This window comes from Eleutherodactylus coqui, chromosome 4 (assembly GCF_035609145.1).
Source record: "Eleutherodactylus coqui strain aEleCoq1 chromosome 4, aEleCoq1.hap1, whole genome shotgun sequence".
NCBI lineage: Eukaryota > Metazoa > Chordata > Amphibia > Anura > Eleutherodactylidae > Eleutherodactylus > Eleutherodactylus coqui.
The window spans coordinates 63,001,092-63,022,576 of NC_089840.1; the positions used below are offsets into that span (position 1 = coordinate 63,001,092).

Genomic DNA, 21,485 nt, shown 5'->3' on the forward strand with positions numbered 1-21,485 from the left:
TCGGACCCCTGGAATGTGATCAGCGGGTCCTGATGGGTCTCTGTGAAAGTCCCCTAAAGGGACAAAAAGAAAAAATAAAAAGTTAAAAAAGTAAAAAAAAAATAAAAAAACACTTTTCTCCCTTTACTTTTTAAAAAATTAAAAACAAAATTACACATGTGGTATCCCTGAGTCGTAATGACCCAGAGAAGGAAGTTAGTACATTTAATCCCTTAATGACATGGCTCTTTCTTTTTTAAAGAAAAATCGTAAACCCTTAATTTATTCATCGACGTCGCTGTATGAGGGCTTGTTTTTTGCGGGACGAGTTGTATTTTTCGAAGGTGCTATTTAAAGTACCATATAATGTACTGAAAAACTTTTACAAATTTCTTAGTGGAGTAAAAGGAAAAAAAAAAACCAAGAAACCCTACATTTTGCCAGCTTTCAGTGCGTTTTGTTTCTACAGCGCACAAACTGCAACAAAAATGACATGATAACTTTATTCTACAGGTCATTAGGATTACTACGATACCAAGCTTGTATAGTTTTTTTTTTTGCTCTAGTACTTGTATTTTTTTAAAGGCATTTCATTTTTTTAAATTATTTTCTGCTGCATCTTCATGCAATAACTTTATTTTTCTGTCAACGTACTTGAGCGAGGGCTCATTTTTTGCCAGATGTACTGTAGTTTACGTTAGTGCTAATTTGGAACGCATACAACTTTTTGATCGCTTTTTATTGCATTTTTTCCTGGGAGACAGGGTGACTGAAATAGTGCATTTGTGGCGTACCTAATTTTTTTTTTGGACTACATTCACCGTGCGGAATAAATAATGCACTACTTTGATAGATCGGACTTTTCCAGACGCGGCGATACCAAATCTGTATTTTTCTTTTACGAGTTAGATTTTTTTTTATTATAGAGGGTGATTTAAACTTTTACAATTTTATTTTTTTTTTTTTTTTTTTAGGGTGCATTCAGACGACTGTATATCGGCTGGGTTTACGGCTCCTGGAATGTGGCGACACAAAAGCAAACTTTTAAGGAAAAAAAAGGTTTTAAATGTACAGAAATAGCAAAACAAAAAACTGTATAAACTTTGTATCGCCGGAATCGTACTGACACTATTTATTCTGCACGCTGAACGCCGTAAAAAATGACATTCAAAAAACAAATGGCAGAATTTCTTTTTTCCCCCCAATCTCCCTACAAATTTTTTTTACAAATGTTATGCAATACATTATATATACCCAAAAATGATGGCATCAAAAAGTACAACTTGTCCCGCAAAAAACAAGCTCTCATATGGCCTGGTCAATGGAAAAATGAAAAAAAAGTTATGGCTCTTGGAACGCAACTGCAAAATTAGTTGAAATTAAATGATTAGACCATTTAAAAAACCTGCCCTGGTGGGCAAGACAGGGTGGTGAGAAACCCACCACTCAAGGGGTTAAAGCCTCTGCTCCTGCAATAAGTTAGAAGCAGGAGGTTGTGGGCAGTGAGAACCCGGAGAAAGGAAAAGTGTTTAACTCCTTCTGCCTCCTCCTTTCTTCAGTTCACAGCACTCAATGAGCACTATGCCGGTGGTCACATGACTGCTGGGATCCCCTGGCACAGTAGAGCTACATGGTCCTAGCAGATCCTGATTAGCTCTGTTAGTGACTTGTCACTACAGGGGGATGTTTTCCCTGCAGCTACGCCACCTATGGATACCCCCAGCTACAGTGGAAAAGTGTGTAATAAAAGCAAACAAATTTCCCATAGAGGTCTTATATGACGTCATGGGGGACCTAGATAGTAAAAAAAATAAATAAATAAATAAAAATAATAAATCACATAAATAAAACTAAAATTACAGAATAACATATATACATATAAAAGAAAATAACCCAAAGCAAACGCCAACCAAAACAGTTGCTGTATGCACCCCGTAATCCAAAACCATACATATATATTGAAATGTCTGAAACAAAATTGGGAACCCGTTATTTTAGCATAAACATGCTAATTTAAAAAAAAAACAACTAACTATAAATGTTAAAAAAACAAAAAAATTTAAGCTTTTTACCCCCAATAAAACTAAAAACGGAAAAAAAGTCAATGAAAACTATATTAAAAAATAGCCCTATATGGTCACAAAAAAAAAAAAACTCAGCAAAAATTAATTTTGGTAGCTGAAAGAAAAGAAAAAAAATGGTCAGTTATACCTTTACATGGGTTAAAAAAAAAAAAGAAAAAAAAAAAATCACTAAAAAGGTGTCTGGAGTTTTGTCATTAAAAAAAATTAATTACAAAAATTCTATACTAACCTATTTCTCCCCATCAGTCTCCTTACCAGATCTTCTCCTCGCTGAGCTTCCGCAGTACCACTGGGGTCACCTCACCGAAGGCGGACGGCTTGCTGTGAAGGCTGCATTCCTCACATTCTTCTTCCAGGCTGGTCAGGGAAGGTCACATTGTTCACTGGCTAGTAAGGAATGCTACTCTATTTCAGAGACAGCTCGCTTGAGCAGTCTCTGAAGTAGATCGGCACTCCCCCTACTGGACTATAAACTGTGACGTAAAGTACATTGCAGGGCAGAAAGAAGACTGCCTGTGAATGTACATAACCTCACCGGAAGGAGAGGAATCAGCCAGCTGGAGGTGAGGTGACCTCCCCAGACTGCAGGAGACAGGAGAAGATAAGTGAAGATCTGGTAAGTAGCCGACAGGAGAGGAATAGAGGCTAGTATTTTTTTTATTTTTTTTTTTTTAAATCACAGAACCTTCAAGGTACAAAACAGATTGGTCCTTAAAGGGTTAAATATCTTATTACACATTTCTTTCACAACAGGTTTTCGATTCTCAATATAATATATTTCCCATAGCTGTCTAAATATACAGATATAACAAAACGGAGAGGTTCTAGCTCAGAGTTTGTGCTCTTTAAAGTCCAAAACTTATTTGTGCACTATAAAATATACTTGTCATATCTCTTCGAGTCACAAGACGTAAGCCAACAACATATATACGCTACAGCCAGCATGACCCCATTTAGTGAAGAAACTTGTAGGCTAATGATCCTTACAACTGCTTCTGTATCCACCGGGAGAACACGACTAGAACAGAGTTACCACTGTCTGCTTACATAACGGGAGCCATGGTCTGGGCGCTCGGAAAGTTGAGACTTTGTGCCAGTGGACGGAATGAGTAATGTTTTTAGCTACAATAGGAAATTGTGTATTGTCTGAGGAATAGTCAGAACATCCCCGCTGCCTCTACACACTACGTAATATAATGTAGCCACTAACAAGAAAGGATTACTTACGTTTACACCATTCTTTGCTCCCCATCAGACTTGCATTTTACTTTTTGAGAAACTCTGTTGCCTTTATTGAACATTAACTTCCATTATCTATCCCTACATATATTGCATAGAAACAACTTTGCCCATAGCAACCAATCACAGAACAGCTTTTGTCTCATACTGCTGAGGTAAGATGAAATTGGCCGTTATGGGCAACAGAGATTTATTTTTAGGCAGCTTTCATAAGTGTCGTGTCGGGCTACTTTTCTGAAGCCCACCCTGTACAACAAATTGCCTCACCATCTACATCCACACTAGTGTGACGCTACCTCTCTCAAAACACACAAGCTGCATCATAAAATGTACACTTTCATCCATCATCTGCTGATGGTCCATGAACAAGGTTTGACAAAGTGGCAAAATCTTGATTTAACAAATTTCAAACTTAAGGCCCCCTGTCCACGGGCGTTGTGGTATCCCGCGGGAGCCACCACCCGGGAGCAGGAGCCACAGACGAATCTCCGCCGGTCAGCCTAATCTAATAGATTGGCTGACCACGGAGAATCGGGGGAATTCGCAGCATGCTGTGAATTGCCGTCCGCGAGCGGAGAATCGCAATGATTCTCTGCTCGTGGAGAGGGGACCGGCGCTTTCCATAGCAGTGCCTGTGGACAGGCACCCGAAGTCCTTTGAAATTCTGGTACATCCCCAAATATTCTTGTTAAAAAAATACAATAAAGCACCCAAGAGTTGTCAGAATTGGACAAAACGTTCGATGTGCGATTATAACGCTATAAGTGATTACACTATCAAAGCAAAAGGATAGTTTATTGTGGAAAACCGATCCCTTAAAAGGTAGGCTCCAGTACCCTGTTGTACCGTTGCGGAATACGTTGGCACTATACAAATAAAGATTATTATTGCCTCTTAGCTTGGATACAAAGTGGGATACAGTTGGGCATGAAGGCTCTAGTACCCTGTTGTACCACTTCTAGCTTGGATACAAGATGTGATACGGGCGGGCATGGAGGCTCTAGTACCCTGTTGTACTGACTCTAGCTGGGATACAGGTGGGCATGGATGCATACAGGTTCCGGAGGTATAGCAATATTGTGGAGGCATTCCTGTGACACCTTGTGTGTGCGGCCAAGCATTATCCCGCTGAAAAATGCCTCTTGGAAGCTGCCATGAGAGGAACACATATGGCTGAAGGATGTCCTGAACATATCGCTGAGCTGTCATTGTCCCTCGTACCACTACTAGGGGTGACCGACTGTCATATGCGATGACCCCCCCCCCCCCCAATCACACCAGCTGTGGGGGCAGTGTGCCACTCCACAGCAAAGGGAGGATTGGGGGACTCACCTCTAGGTCTCCAGACACAAATATGGCTGTCATTGGTGCCCAAAATAAACCTAGATTTGTCGCTGAAGACAATCCGGTTCCACTCTATAGCAGTCCAGTTTCGTTGTTCATTGGCACCACTGCAAACAGAGTTGGGAGGATGTCAAAGGTAGTACATGCAATGGATGCCGTGAGACCAAATGCCCTTCAGTCAAGCACAGGGGACTATACTGATGGTGCATCCTGTCTCTGGATGGTGGACAACGAAACAGGTGAAGCTGCTTGTTCTTGTTAAATGATCAGTCAATCCTCTCTACTGGTGGTCCGTCGAGGCCATCCTGAGCCCGGTCACCTTGTATTCGGGCCCTCACGCATCCACTGGTCCCAACACCTCCTAACAGTCTGGTCAGAACAGCCCAGGTGGAGGCAATTGATCGATACGACCATCCAGCTTCTTGAATTCCAATAATGTGCCCCCTCTCAAATCGAGGCGTCTAGTGGTCTACAAGCTCTACATAAGCGGAAGAAGAGGTCACCACACACAAGGAGCCTCTGAGAGCCTTTTTATAGGTCAAGGGTGGAACCATTTTTGGGCCTCAGGTGGCAAGACCGTTCATCTAATCACATCAGAACTCTAATCATTTATATATCTGTTTAAGATGTAACTGCATGCCAGGTTTTGCAGTAAAACGTTAACTCCTTCCAGGAGCTTGATTTTTTTTTCTTTACAAAAAGTGTAAAGTAGTGAAGAGGAGCGCCAAGCAGTGCAAGCACAGAGAATGGAGTTAATGAAATGCCAACGAAGGTGAAGAATAACGAGCTGCAAGGCTGCAGTAAGTGGCTCCTGAGAATTGATATTTATATACTGTATATAGATTGCAGTTGCCATCCTGGGACGGGCTTTCTACTAGTAAAGGAATATCAGATATTCTTTTTGCAGTAACCAATAGCTCGGACACCTACTATATGCAAAAAAGCGTACAATCCAGATGAACTGCAACGAGAGGGGAAGCAGCTGTAGTCATAGTTGTGAATACCAAGGGGATTTATATGCTGGCTACTGGTGCAAGGGGTCTTCAAGTGACCTGTAATGACAGGTTTGCTCAACCATGGTCATTGCTCTTCAACCGAGTTGTGTGGACTTGGACCTACAATGTGCTGTTGCTCCCAAGATCCGGTTCACATTTGCACACATCCGAATAAAAATATGTATAATTAAAAACTTAGAAACTGAATATATTAAAAGGATGCATAGAAACAGAAAATTGATGGCCGAAAAATACCACATGGTCCATCTAGTCTGCCATTATATTCTCGCTCTCTTCAGGATAGACCCATGTTTATCCCAGACAGCTTGACTTCATTTAGTGTTGATTTTTCCAACCATGCCTTTCTGTAGGTGAGGTCTCCAGAACGGAGCACAGTATCCCAGATGTGGTCTCAGCAGAGCTCTTTAACAGTGGGATCACAATCTCCCCCTTTCTACTCACTATACCTCTAGCTATGCAACCAAGCATCCTACTTGTGCTCTTTGCTGTGTGACCGCACTGTGGGCTCACTTTGAGGCAGTCCGAAGTCATAACCCTAAATCCTTCATTTTTGATGTCCTGGATAACACAAAACAGACAATACAATACTCAATCTAAGGATTGATTCTCACCAAGTGCGTTATTTTACACTTGGAAACCTTGAGCTGCAGCTTCCATTGTTTTGACCATTTATCCGGTATGGAAAAAATCTTTCTCTATGCTCGAGGCACCACCAGGAGTATCAACCATATTGCAGACTTGTGTGTTTAGCAGACAAACCCTTCCGGTTAAACCTTCTCTTATAGCACCTACAGACGTACTAAAAAAATAGGACCCAGGACAGACCCTTGTGGTCACCATTTGTAACTCATCTTTGTTCATAATACACTCCGTTAACACTCTGTCTTTTAACCAATTGCGAATCCACTGGACTATCAAAGGATTAAGCTCAATTTTCAATAACTTATCTAGAAGCTCTTTATGCAGAACTGTATCAGAGGCTTTAGTGAAATCCAGATAGGCAATATTCATGGCACCAACTTCATCCACCCCTTTAGTTATGTAGTCAAAGAAATCAATGAGATTAGCATGACATGATCTGGTTGTTGGTTAAGTGGTCAAATATCCTATTTTCCAGGAGAGTTCCCATTAGTTGAACTACCACAGATCTCAAATTGGCCACCTTCTCAAATACATTTCTTATGGATGAGTTGAACTCATCATTCTCCAAGTCATCATGAACATCATTTTTCAGAAGGGACTGTTTTAACAAATTAGAAGGTGCAGCAATCACAGATTGGAGTTCTTTAAGAACTCTATGATGGGTGCCATCTAGACCATTGCTTTATTCAACGTTAAACTTGCAAGTTCACCTATAACATCAGCCTCCAAAAAACACTAGATCTGACCCCTTATAACTAATAGTTCTACCAGGCCTAAAACATTCTGAAAACCAGCTTTTGAAATAGTCTCGACTCAAAAAGTGCATGAGCTGTATTGCTGAAAAGCATGCCACTTGCAGCGGCTCTCTCCTCTGTCGAACGGTAGGAGGGACTCTATGATATCCACCATGAGTCCCCAAAGTGGTCGTTGCATGCCAAAAATAAAATACAGCATTGCAAAGACTGCACTTCGCATGGCAACATGTGGTGCCTCCTAGAGGCACAATATTCTCGCTTAGGCATATCACTCAGATTTTTTCATAATATATCATGTGCTGAATTCTGTCACGATTTTCTCTCATGGAATCTTAAGAGAAAAAAAGCTGTGTGGCTCTAAGGTTCAGCATGGGCCTAAGAAACTTTATTTGGAACCACTCAAAGTTTTGCTATTGGAGATTTGACACATTCTTCTAAGTAAATAGCCATTCAAATTTATACATCCCAACGTTGTCAGATATCAAAGGCAAAACCCTGTTATTCTCGAAATCAATGGTTGGACAAAATGACAAATTCTACTAATCTCATCTTTGTACATACATCTATTTCACATCAGAAGATCACTTTGACCAAATTTCCACCTTACCAACTGTTTTTCCCCCCTAGTAACATTATTACACATTTTGTTGTACTAGTTCATGTCTTGATAAAGAGACATTTAGAGGCTGACCTGTAAGAGTGACGACGGCCATGCACTATGTCGAAGATGCTTGACAATTGAGATGTGTCTTCCAAGACTGCGGTGCACACTACAGCATTCATCACAGATCAGCACTCCCCGGTTTATGGAGGCCCATCCAGGATCTGTAGAGCAAAATAAGTCACATCATCATCAACACTTAAGATGCAACAGTATCTGAAACCGAAAACAAACAGATTACGTAAGAAAAATATAACACATTAAAAGCAACATAATATATCAATTGAGTGCAGGATGGCCGCCAAGGTACTGAATAGAAAATTTTACAAATCCTTGAAAATTATGAACGTCTATCCTTTTTTTATTGGCATTATCACAGGGGCTTCTCAACCCCTGTGCCAATCACGTAACAGTGACCCTAAAATAGTCTCACTGCAGCACCGAAGTTGCTGCATCAGTCTCCCCCATAGTCCTGTATTGCATCCTATATCTCTAGAACAGTAACTTACAACGGTAGCAGGGACCCCTTCACATCTGCATTGGATGTTCTGTTTGGAGCTTTCGGCACAGATCCGGCAAGCAGAAATCCCAGACAAGAGTAGTGCAGCACGCTGTGCCGCTTCATCCAGTAAAATGCAGGTCGAAATGCCAGAGGCCGGATGGATACAATTATGATCAATGGATTTATTTCCATTTGGCTCCAGAATGTGCCAGATTGGGTAGTTCTGGTATTTTCATTGTTTGGCTTCAATGACAGAGCCAAACAATGGAAATTTCCCAGAGCCCCATCACAGGTATGAAAGCAGCTTAAGAGCACACAAATAAAATGGTTGCCTAAGCATAGATATCAGTGTAACAATTGCTAGGACACCATGAAAGTCCAATTGGTGGGGGTCCGAGTGCTGTAACCCCCCCAAAATAGTTATTTCTAAGAAACAGAACTGAAAGGAGACAGTGGCATCACACTTTCATAGATCTGCTGTCACGCCATTCTAGCACTACAGCCGTAGCCCCACTACTCTATCGCTGCTTGTGTTTTCCGGATAACCCCCTCCCCATTCACCCATAGTAGTTCTTAGATTTGGCTCCTATAGCTGGCAATGTGTCAAGCGAGTGGTCTTCTCTACTCTCTGCCAACGGGTGACATCAGTATTTCTCCGCCTTCTGATGTCACCCATTGACAGGGATTGGAGAAGACTGCTCATTTGAGACATTAATCGCGCCAAGAGATAATCTAAGAAAAGCCCATACGGGTGAGCAGAGGCGAATAACTAGCAGCAATCAACTCAGCGGGGCGGCGGAGCTATGCAGCCAGCCTCATCACCAGACGCATGACAGGTTCTCTTTAACAGAACAAAAGTTGAATATTACGGAAGTAAATTTAAACAACCTAATATAATCCAATATAACCTCACATCAAAGAGAAATCTTAGTGGGGAACAGAAAACATCTGAATGGTACGAGACTGAAGCTTTGGGCGCCAGACAGATTGTGACAGGAGGAAGAATAAAGAACACGATAGACATCAGAGAGCAAAACCAACAATTACAATTACTGATGCTACTATATTAATAAAATGGGCCATCGCTTTTGTTTGTTCCTGAACTAAACACATCAGCGCTGCAGAAATCTAGGCAGGAAGCCATATTTATTTCATAGCTGCTAACATATTTCCTCATAAACTAGAAGATGGGCTCAGTAAAGTAAATGAAAATGACCTCTTAATTGTGCAAGCAATTCTAACAAAATGAGCTATATGGAAGATTCCCAAATCTAGGAGGTATCATTACTAGCTCCTAATGAGGCCTATAATATCAACATGATATTAACAGCAACGAACAGGAATATCTCAACCACAACTTTACTTCTTGCTTGATGTTACTTTTATGCCTTAAAGAGGTATTCCCATCATTGAGTGCTATGGCATATCACTGGGATTTGCTGAAGCATCCTGCTTGGTGAGGGGGCAGATGTCTGACATCCCTAAATTATCTGAGGAAAAGAAGGATAGTCACTTGGTCAGTAAGACAGTACCACTCCATTCAACCATGCAACACCATTCAACTGAATTGAGTTGTTCTTTACTTCCCTGCACAGGGCCAGGACTGTGTAGGACAGATTAGTGAAGGAGCTTCTTCACTCCAAGGGTTGGTGGGGATCCCAGCAGTTGAACCCCTACCAATCAGTAAGTAATTGCATATATCCCAGCGATATGCAATCACATACTATAGTGAGAAAACTCTGATGTGATTTGATGCCATTTCATTCTAACTAGCGATGACCGAACTTTTGAAAAGTTCAGTTTGGCTGGTTAGTCGAATTTGGACAAAAGTTCAGCTTGTTCCGAATTCGTTTGGACCAAACCAGATCACCAACACCCCTAAAATTGGTGCATATTACCACCTAAGAGCCATAAAGGTCCTGTATAATACTTCGGTCACCTAGGAGTGTAATTAAGAACTTTTAAGCTGCTTTTAAGGCGAAGATAGTGAGAAACAGGAGGGGGAAAAAAAACAAGGGAAAAAATAGATTATTTTTCCTGTTTAGACGGAGGAGAAAGAAGGATGAGGATTTTCGTGGGTTAGACCTAGACAAATTGAGGTTCGGGTTCACGCTGAACCAAACTTTTAGCAAGAGTCTGTCGAAAAAAAGGGTTTCACTGTTTTGATTTGCTCAACACTAATCCTAATATTGACCTTACATTTATACATTCATTGGATCCATGTCACACATACAACTATATATGTCCTAAATGCACATACCACATATATAAACCGTCCACAGCCTATGCCATGTATAGAGCGGGCTTGGGAGCCAAATCCACTCCATACATGGTGGGTATCGGCTGTCTCTGACAACCGACCGCAATCAGAGAGAACTCCGATTGTGGCTGTTAACCCTCCAAACTGAAAGCAGCTTTTTAAAGTAGAGAGGTCCAACATCAGACTTCTCTCTTGCATACTGTAATATACATAATATGCATATTACACTTAATTATACATCATGACGGGTCTCTCTCGACTTATTTCAAGGAATCCACCCAAAAATAAATAAAATCTGGGGAGCGTGCGGGTGTCAGGGAAATTGGATTGAAAAAGGGTTTAAGCTTGGTTGAAAATTAACATCCTCGGCCAATGGGGCACCCCTCAGACTAGCTACTTAAACATCATGGGTCATTTTGTTAGCAGCCGTGATCAGAGCCAACTACGATTGCGGCAGTTAGCTGTTGAAAACCACTCACCCCCACCAGATATGGAGTGGACTTGGCCCCAAAGCCTGTTCCATACATTTTTCTTGGGGGGGGGGGGGGGGGGAAATCACTGCAGCCCCCGCAGTGAAGAGATTGAATGGAGCGATTGCAGTTGCACATGCAATTAATTTTCAATAGAACTACTGGAGTTAGCCGACTGCTTTCAGCCATTTCTGTCAGCCCTACTGAACGTAATGGAGTAGCACCATGCATGTGCGACCCTTTTCCCCTTCGATCTGAAGTCACTATATGCGAGTGTTGTAATCCCGCAGTGACGAGAGGGGGGGGGGGGGGGGGGGGGGGGGGGGGAAGAGAGTCTCTCTCACCTGGCCACCCGACTCCAATCACTGCGAACAGGCAGTCAAAAGGTGAACTGCCTGTTTACAGTGAGCAAGAACTTGCTGACTAGTAGTTTAGTTTCATTGAGCTGAAATTAAGAAACTAGTGTCTAATGAGCCATTTCCTGCTGAGTACCCTGTTGGGTCCCACTTTTACATGGGGACAGTCACCTCTTGAAATTCCTCATTTGAGCGATTTTCGGGCTGGTACTAAAAGTATCCTCGATCAGGAGAAGTGCCGTGTCTCCTTAAGGAGAGCACCCAAAGTGTGTGGACACATTTGGGGGTGAGTGGGTCGGGGGATGGCATAGTCTCTCCTCAAGGAGAGCACCCAAAAGGGGTGTGGGGACACCTAGAAGGTGAGTGAGGAGACTTATAAGGCCATATAAGCTCCTCTGGGTAATTTATGCAAATAAGGAAGATGGAAAAATACCTCTGCAGCGCCACCTATTGGATGGCAGCATTCCTGCAAATCAATGTGACTTTTTAAGAAGTCTTAACAATGATTGGGAATAGGAAACCAAGCCAGAAAACCATACACAGACAGCTGTTTCTGTGTGTTTTTCCCTCACCTTTTCAGCCTAATCCTATACAAAAAAGTAGTATTGTGAATAGTGGGTCATTATGTCATGTCACGTAATTCACATCATGTCACCCGTAAACAAGCACAAACAAAAACAAATGGCAAAGTATATAGCAGATCTCATCTCTTTATAGAAGCACAGAATATGGAGACGAAAGGAAATTACTAGAGCGTACTGGAACTCGTCCAAGAAGAACATCATGAATGAAGTCTTATTTAGATAGTAAAAGAACATGTGTTTTCCTCATTCCGTAGCATTCTGGTGAGTGGTTTGTGAATAGAGCCACACTGTACATAAAATGGTCCTTCACGTGTTGAGTGCAGTCTTTCGAGAATATAGTTGTGCAAGCATCTCTTACGGTACATGAAAAGCCCTGCTTGCGCTATAGGTACACAAACTTGCCTCACATTGAGAGAGCTTTCCTTCAGTCGCTGCTCCTATAAATGCATGCCTGCTGCACCGAGTGACACATTCATATATAATTGAGTCATTTCTTGGTAACCCCGGGGTGACCTGCCCTTCCCACCTACTTAGTCAAGTCCCAGCAAGAGGAAGAAAGGAAAACTCCTACTACAGAGATAATGGAGGCTTTATACAAGAGCACATATTATCTCGGTTTGCTAGAGTCATCTCTCCACAAGACCCCTCCTCTCTCCCCACCCCGTCCACAGAGATCTTTGGTGGAGGAAAGTCGAAGTTCCTCAAAACACTGCAGAACTACAAAAGTCTTCGAAACAGTCATAACTATTGGCGGTTAAAGAGGGTCAAAGTTCCTGGGCTATTGACAGAACTTGGGGGCTCAGATTTTGCATGCGGTTTAAGCCAAAACCCATAATCAATGAAAAAAAAGAAAAGTTGCATCTGTCCTTTCTAACTTTCCTTTTATGATCCAGACCAGATTCTGGCTTCCAAAACCTGCATAATACTGGCACGTAGGACCGGAACAAGGTAGACAGTACAGGTGTCGACTTTGATTGACGGATGGTGCAGAGTGGAAAAACTGGAGGGGGGCGGAGTGGTTCCTACCACACTAAGTGCTTTTAGACAGAATGATCATCTTAAAAAAAAAATATCAATCATTCATACGAGAGAAAATGAATGAGAATCGTTAGGTCTAAATGCAAGGCAATGACCAAACGATGAATGAGAATCGTTGACTTCTTGCTTATCGTTCAACAAGTCAATGATGAAGTCTAAGCAGGCTGCACGAGATCGAACGGAGCTAGCGATGACATCACTGGCTCGTTCGTTCGTGCAAACGAGACTAGTTTAGTGTAAAAAGAGCTTTAAATGATAAAGGGTGGGGGGTTGAAGAAATGTGTGTTGTGACGCACCTTGAAACACAAGGGCGCACCTATGATAATAAAGTAAGCCACTCAACAAGTTCCTTGCATTACTCTGCCAACTTTACATATTTCTTTCCAAGTCATTTTTGACAGCGTTGGCACGAGGCGTGTAAAAAAAAGTGTTTTTCCTATTACTCTGAGAATTTTGTTTTGTTAGCACACCTTTCATATCCAGGGCCATACCTTTTAATAATCTCTGTTGCATGCCGCCACAAGCTGTGAAATCAATGTTAAAACCCTTCCGTCAGGAAGCGGCCTTTAATTGCAAGCTAAAGAAAGCAAAAATATGTGCTGTGTGTTCCATAATCAATTAGGTTTAATGGCGGTATGGACTATTTTAGTTCTCTTTCTGAAGGCCTATTAAAAAAAAATTCAATCGCTGTTGATTGCAGCATTTTACACACGGCATGATTGACTAAGGCCTAAAGTGCGGGGAGTCGCGGGAGACCGTTTTCGCAATTGAAATGGTGCAGAAGAGAGCAAAAATCTAAAACTGCATTAATCCTAAATAGATTTATAGAATCTTTCTACAATGACTACGTGGCTGAGGATGCCGAAAGGGCAAACTACATGATTGGATGAGAAGTATTTCAGTCCTTCGTATTTGCAACTCCTAAGTGATTCCAAGTCACCTGAGCATTAAGAGCAGCCATTTTGCAAACTAGGTACCATTTATCATCGTAGCAACAGCCATTCTATCAAAACCAACAACCAATGGTATTGTTGGATGCACATCTCGATTGGTCATGGAACGCAGACAGTAGGCCGTGGCCACAACCTGGAAATTTAGTATGAAACATACATTTGTGGAAGTATAAGCTTTATATTGGTAAGGCCCTTGTATGCTTAGGATGAGAGACTTCTGACTGAAGGCGGTGAGGAAGGCGGTTGAGCCTTTTTCCAGGGTTTTCCTGGTCCCCTATTGGTGGTGATATCAAAGTGTGGGTTTAAGAGGGCTTATTAAATCAGGATGCGTTGGAGAGTTTCCTCACTGCACGATTTGGTGACACTACAAACAAACTGCTCCATTACCTCTGCCATGGTTGAGGATCTCCTAGTGTTCCTTCTGCGGTCCCAAATCGTCCAGGATTGGGATGCAAGGCTGTGGGCACTTCTCCAGCTGGATGGTGCTAAGGAGCCTTCCTCTTGCCTGGATGTGTTTACTGGTTCTGTCCACCCCAGGCAACATGCTAGGCCTCCCCCTTGACTCAACCCTAGTCCACCAGGTCTCTCACAGCACCTCGGCCATAGGCAGCCTTGCATCAAGAGACGTTATTGTATTTTCAGATAGCAGAAGATTGAATGTTGTACGGTCAAATAAGAATATTTATGGCTGGAGAGAATGGTTAGGGATGTCTAGCCTTGGCTCGGAGTATTGTCCTGTTGAGATAGTATGTAAGTTTCAATAGCTCAGTCCTCAGGGTCCACAATTTTTGACCCATGTTAACAAAAAAAAAAAAAGTTACTAAATTTCAGTTTGCGTCTTTATTTCATACATGTGTCGAGTCCTTGGGGTTTGAAAAGAAGTGGAGAGAAATGGAAAAAAAAACAAACGACATTCCACCATCTTTCGGTGCGTCCTGTTTCTGCGGTGCACAAACTGCAACAAAAACGACCTGATATTTTTATTCTATGGGTCAGTATGATTACTACGATACCAAACTTATGTAGCTTTTTTTTTTTTTGCTGTAGGACTTGTATTTTTTTTTTTTAAGATATTTAATTTTTTTCAATTATTTTCTGCGGTCATTTTGTGCGCGCAATAACTTTATTTTTCTGTCGATGTAGTTGAGCCAGGGCTCAATTTTTGCGGGATGTCCTGTAGTTTCCGATAGTATTACAATGGAATACATACAACTTTTCGATCGCTTTTTATTGCATTTTTTCTGGAAGACAGGGTAACTAAAAAAGTGTATTTCTGGCATTCTTTTTTTTTTTTTTTTTCGGACGACGTTCACCGTGCAGGAAAAATAATGCACTACTTTGATAGAGCGGACTTTTATGGACGCGGCGATACCAAATACATATTTTTATTTTATGATTTAGATTTTTTAGTAATTGATATGGCAAAAGGGGCGTGATTTAAACTTTTAGAACTTTTTTTTTTTTTACAATTAAAAAAAAAAACTTTATTGATTTTTTTTAACTTTACCTTGAAGTCCCCCTGGGGGACTTTAACATGCGATGCTTTGATCTCACCGCGGGGGGGGGGGGGGGGGGGGGCGTGCGGGACCCCCAAACAGCGTTCAGGGGATTTAAATGCATTTAAAGGGTTAATAGCCGCGATTGGCCGAACGGCGAAGCGCGGCTATTGCCCGCGGGTGTCAGCTGAAATAAACAGCTGACACCCGCGCTGTATGGAGGGAGGTAGCGGCGCTCCCTCCATACACGTCCTGCAGCTGCAGGACGTAAAAACACTATAGGGTGGTCACTAAGTGGTTAATAACCATTCTTTCAGCATTGGGGACGCTGCTGTCGCGGATGTATCTGGTATACAGGAGGATGCGGTTGGAAGTCTGATTGCTTTAAGTGCTACATCTGATCAAATTAATTGATGCAAGGCGTTCATAATTCTTGTTGTCCAGATTCGGAGTGTAGTAGTAAAAAAGATTTTCTTACAGGTTCCCCAAGGCCCAGTGTGTGACTCATTGGCCATTCATTCATATTTGGGGAAGCTCGTCCACCTGGCGGCTCCCATCTTGGTTTTCAGTCTGTGGATGTGATATGCGGGGTCTTCAGTGGTTCAGAGTATGCATGAAGTTGTGGCTATCAGCACGGTATGCCTCAAAACAGTGAGGTTTGTGGTTCATGCCGTTCGCAATGACCTCTGTTCAACTTGTTTGGCATAGCTCATTGCAATGATGAGGATAGACATTGATCGTTTATACCCCCTATTCAGAAGGATAATAACTGTTCCAAGATCTGTATGGCAAGGAGCACAGAGGCCTGCTGCAATAGTGAGGTCCAGGTGCATTGTCAATATCTCGATAATATCTCGTTATTAGCCACCGACAGCTAGAAGGGGACAGCAAGTCACTGTTACGTTTGGATGGAGTCCGCCTGCACGACATTAGCTTGGACAGCTTCCTCTCTGGGTTTTAGAATGGGATAGAGCAAACACCGGCTCTCCTGTGAACGATTGGGGGAGTGGGGGGGGGGGGGGGGGTTGGATGAGCTTGGTAATACCCCGCATACATTGTTCTGTACATTGTTGTGGAATTTCGGCTCAGATTCCTCAGCAATGTGACAATGCACCTATAGGAGGCTGTTTGTTTCTTCATTTTAATCTCCCGAATGTTCCATCTGATTACAAGCCGCCGCTGGTTAGTCCTCACGGAATAGAATTCAGGGTATTTAGCATGAAAAGGTTTTCTCATATCCGACCATCGCAGCCAATATTTCAACATACAAAACGCCAAGTATTCGACTCCACAATTTTAAGAGACAATTTTGTTTTACGTCAAGCATTTCAAGAATGTATGAGCTCACCGCCCTGCGGTTATGTAACACACGTTCCTTACCGCGCCATCCGATATGGGAAAAACAACACTGACAGGTGAAAGGAAGACCTTCCGCTGGCAACATCGACAGTCAGGAGAAAAGGAGGCCAACAAGGCTCTTAGCCACATGGGATAAGGCGGAATCAATATGGTTTTTCCGTTTGTCTCAACGGGGGCACGTGGTGCTTACTTGAGTTCATCCCAATGTCAGCTGCGGCTCCCCCATAAAGGTGGTTCTGGAAAGTCTTCCCATTGCCATGAAGTGCCCTGCAGATCCTGTTGATTGGACAGTTGGGGTTTTGATGAGAAGCTGGAGTGGCTATATAGCAGGCAGCGAGCGGGGTCATGGGGTCCGGCTCAAGGAGAAGCTGTGCAGCGCTCCATTCCTTCCTCCCCAGAAGGAAGTAGTAGCGATATTTGCTTAGAGGGGGTTGTCTCTTGTTGTAATATGCACAGACATGAGTTGTATGGGCTCAATGGAGATTGGACTTTAGTTATTAAGATAGGCGAGTAAGATATTGATTAGTGAAAACTGATGGTTTTTCAGGCATTCGTGATGCGTTTTTGCCATTTTCATGCGCGATTTGTATCCATTTTACACCAGTTTTTCACTGCTCTGCACTTCCTTTCATGTGATCGCCATAGTAACATGCATTAAAAGCGGACAGAACTCCTGAGCCCTTTGGGAATGGTGGTTATTAAGTTTTTGTACATTAAAGTATTATTTTGTCACCCCTTAGGTACCTGCCGTGGCTATTTTCACTATCGAGTTCTGAATGTAATGTGTATTTTAGGTTATAATTAGATCCGTATATATGTGTATACAGTGATGTGGTTATGGTGGTTAACATCGACGCCTGGGATCTCACGAACAGCCACTCTCACAGTGTTCATATGGGGTTTTTTTGGTTTCAGCCCATCATTTTCGTCATTTCATATAGAAGAGCTAAGTAATTTTCGGACATCGCTCAGGTCTCATTTCCTTGTGGTTAAACTCATTTACTAGAACTGAAATGACCTCAAGGCCAGGTACACACTTCCAGTGTGTGCAAGTTGCACTCGAGAGGCTCAACTTGCATTAAACATCTGTTTTGGCGTCATCTGATTTACACAGACGCGGCGCATAGACATGCATTAACAGGTGCCATTTCTCATGCATATTCTCATTTGCACAAGGAAAGACTAGAAGCAATGGGATGAAACTGAAAGGGAGGAGACACAGATTAGATATTAGACAGTGAGGGGGATCAATGAGTGGAATAGGGTGCCACAGGAGGTGGCGAGTTCTCCTTCAATGGAAGTGTTCAAACAAAGGCTGGACAAATATCTGTCTGGGATGATTTAGTGAATCCTGCACAGAGCAGGGGGTTGGACCCGATGACCCCGGAGGTCCCTTCCAACTCTACCATTCTGGGATTCTATGATCATCTGCATTACAGACAGGAATAGGACATGCGATTAGTTTTTTCATGACGACCACTAGTCCATGTGAATAAAAACGTCAATCTGCATAAAGGCTATAACAGGGCCGTAGTGGATAATATTTTAACCAATCTCATTCATATACTGCAGAGAAAAATCATAACGGAAATTGACCTGTAGAGCGCATTTTAAATCCACTGCATGTCAATTCTTTCACTGCGGATTTTACCAATTTTCAATGTAAAATCTGTTGCAAATCCACCACAAAATCCGCACATGAAACAGATTTTTCCGATGTGTGGATGTACCCTAAAACAGTCAATTCTTGTTAAAATGACAAACAAAACGGACAACAAAAGTCTTCATGTATCTTCCTCATATGGTTTCTACAGGTCTGCTAGTCACCGACTGCACTTTTCCTCTGGAACAATTGACTAACACCGTTAAAATTCTGAGGAAATACAGATGTAACAGGAAGTGACCAAAGGAAAATATCAAACCAGGAACTAAGATAACAGATTTTCCAATGAGTTATTATGAACTGTGGATTACATTATGCCAGGATCAAAGACACCCTCAGTACTCTCATGCACTCACACGGACCTCACAAATCATGGCCATCTCGGCATCATATGGTCATAACACTGCTTTATTGGACCCCGCTAGTGCTACATGTAAAAGTATTGAATTAGATTTTATGCAGTAGTGTCATGTGCATAGCAAGAATAGGTTTGCAAAAGACATGTATTGTAGTTTTACTAACAGGGTCCCAGATGCTGGGCATGCAGCTTTGTCATAATTAACCTTTGTAATGTTTTACTAAGAGAGAAGTGTCACACATGCTGTAGACTTTGAATTGTTGACCTATTTTGTGGGAGTTGTCCCACTATACATTGTAACAATAAAACAGAAAAACATCACTTACGCGTTTCTCATTATTCTCTTCTCTGCTGCATCGAATAATAATTAGGCATACCTGACTGATAAGGCTACAATACCCCTAGCGATTGCTTTAAGTCATTGGGTATTTACATGTGGATGTGAGGTATTACCAGCGGGGATTGTGACATCATTTGAAACTACATCATATCGGTAAATGACTTGTTTATTAAACCATCACAGTGAAGGTCTTTATATGAAGCATGGGGAACCCCATTAGAGTACATTCACACCCAAGTGCTGTGGATCTGCACCCAAATCGGCAGCATTCCTGCATCAAAACCTAGATGAGTGGATTTAGGCTGTGTAGTACTCGCGCATTTCTGCACGCAGTACGCAGCAAACACACATGTAACTTGCGTATTCACTGTGCATTTAAAACACTGATAGCCTATAATAGCCGTAATTCTCATGGAAATAGGACATGCTTGCGAGAAATCCGCCAAATATAGGACACACTGCAATTTTTCAATCACACAGCATCATTGCAAGGGGAAGAAAAGAAGAAGAAAAAAAAAAATCACTCATGTGAACACACACATTGAAATCAAGGCGTTATTTTCATGTGAGTTCCGCTCATATCACTATTGGACAGAACTCGTATGTGTTATCGCCAGTGTGAATGCATCTTAAGACCTCTTTTCTGTAGTGCAGATAGTCCGGACCGTTCGTCGTCAGACATGCACAGTAGTTTTTTGGTTTTTTTTAACTCCTGCTTTTCTTGCGGAATCCGTGGCCTGTCCGCAGGTTGGACAGCTTCTATTGACCTTAATGAAGGCTGTCCGTGCAGGAACCGTAGGAAAATGCAGCATGCTGCGATTTTTCACGTGCGAGCGGAAAACGCAATTGGTTTCTGCTCGTGTGCCTGAAGAATCCTTTTTGCATTGCATGCTATGGGGGGGGGGGGGGGAGGGGTTTACTGCTACAGAACCCAGAGGCAGTCGCCCGCTCCGAATTCCGCAATTCAAATCTGCCCGTGTGCATGCGGCCCAAGAGTTCTAAAATTTGAAGGTGAAGGCTTAAAAGGCTTTAAAAAATAAAAATTTAAAAAAAGGAATCTATACGGCACTTTCCACTTTAGCATTAGTTACCTCTAACCAGGGAAGCCGCAACAGTGGCCCGACAGTACCAATTAGGCCAACAGTCAGTTGGTTGCCGTTTAGATCCATTGCACTACGGATCTACCCTGTTTCCCTGAAAATAAGACATAGCATGATTTCCCAGAATTGTTGAGGATGCTAAATGATTTTTCCGGCTTTTTGAGGATGCTTGAAATATAAGCCCTACTCAAAAATTAAGCCCTGCTAACAGTTAATTTAAAAAGTCAATTTAAATAGTGTCCAGGCAGCTATACATGTAAAAAAGTTAAACCTTTTTGAACAAAAATTAATATAAGACACGGTCTTATTTTCGGGGAAACACGGTAGCACAATGACCTTGCTTTCCAAAGTAAAAAAAAAAAGGAGAAAGACCAATATTCTTACTATTGCCCAAGACTCTATCACTTGATAGGGCCGCCGTGACATTTTGTGGTGTAAAGTTAAAGCTTTCACGTTCAACAAACTATTTGAAGAAACACCTCAGTAGCAAACTTTCTAATTACAATGGCATAAGCATCACTACAGTATAGCGAGGGCTACAGGACAACGGCACAAAGTTACCGGCCAAATGAAGAAATCCAAGGTAATTATGAGAAAATTGTTTTCCTGCCTTTTTTATATTTTTAATAAAAACCCCATCCTCCCTTAGTATACTGTATAATATGAATCCAGACTACCTAATCAGGACGAGTCCCAATCTACCGACCACCGGGGGGTCACATTATTCACCCATCACATAATTAGTACATTGCTGACAAAGCGCTGATGTGTGGCGGGCATGGGGCGATCACTGAAGGGTTACAACGGCCTCAAAAATCTCACACAGGGAGAGTTAATGGAAATTTCATAGCCTGGTTACAGTGTGTTCTCCCTGCTCCCACACACAGCTGGCCTCCTCCTACCTCCATTATAACAGCCGCAATATTTCAGGGTGATAAAAGACTGCTTGCAATTGTAACTGGAAAGGGTTTCTACACAAAGGGCAGGTATGGTGCCAGTCACCGCCCTGGTTCTATACAGACAATGCACTGCCAACGCCTGTGTGTATACATAAGGCAGGACCGGAGGACAGCCGCCTCACACCTTAACCCTGTAAGAGGTAGCTTCATTGGCAGCGAAGACTGGCAGACAACCTGGCAGGGTTATACAGCCAACTGCTGTCCGACCGTAATCTGTAGTCATTATTTCCGATGCAACATGTGCCATGAACTGTTGATTCCATATGAAACGTTGAGTTGTTGGCAGTTGTATTGCATCTATGATGCGACGGCCTGTAGACACGTGTC

At 42.3% G+C, this 21,485-nt stretch overlaps 1 protein-coding gene across 2 annotated transcripts in view; it reads right to left on the reverse strand.

Annotated features, from left to right (window-relative positions):
* GIT1 (GIT ArfGAP 1) overlaps positions 1-21,485 on the reverse strand; it is a 129,635-nt gene that overhangs the window by 71,646 nt on the left and 36,504 nt on the right. For both annotated transcript variants that reach the window (XM_066599584.1, XM_066599583.1), the window contains exon 2: positions 7,751-7,884. In XM_066599584.1, coding sequence (XP_066455681.1) covers positions 7,751-7,884 — 134 coding nt within the window. The remainder of the gene's footprint in view (positions 1-7,750; positions 7,885-21,485) is intronic.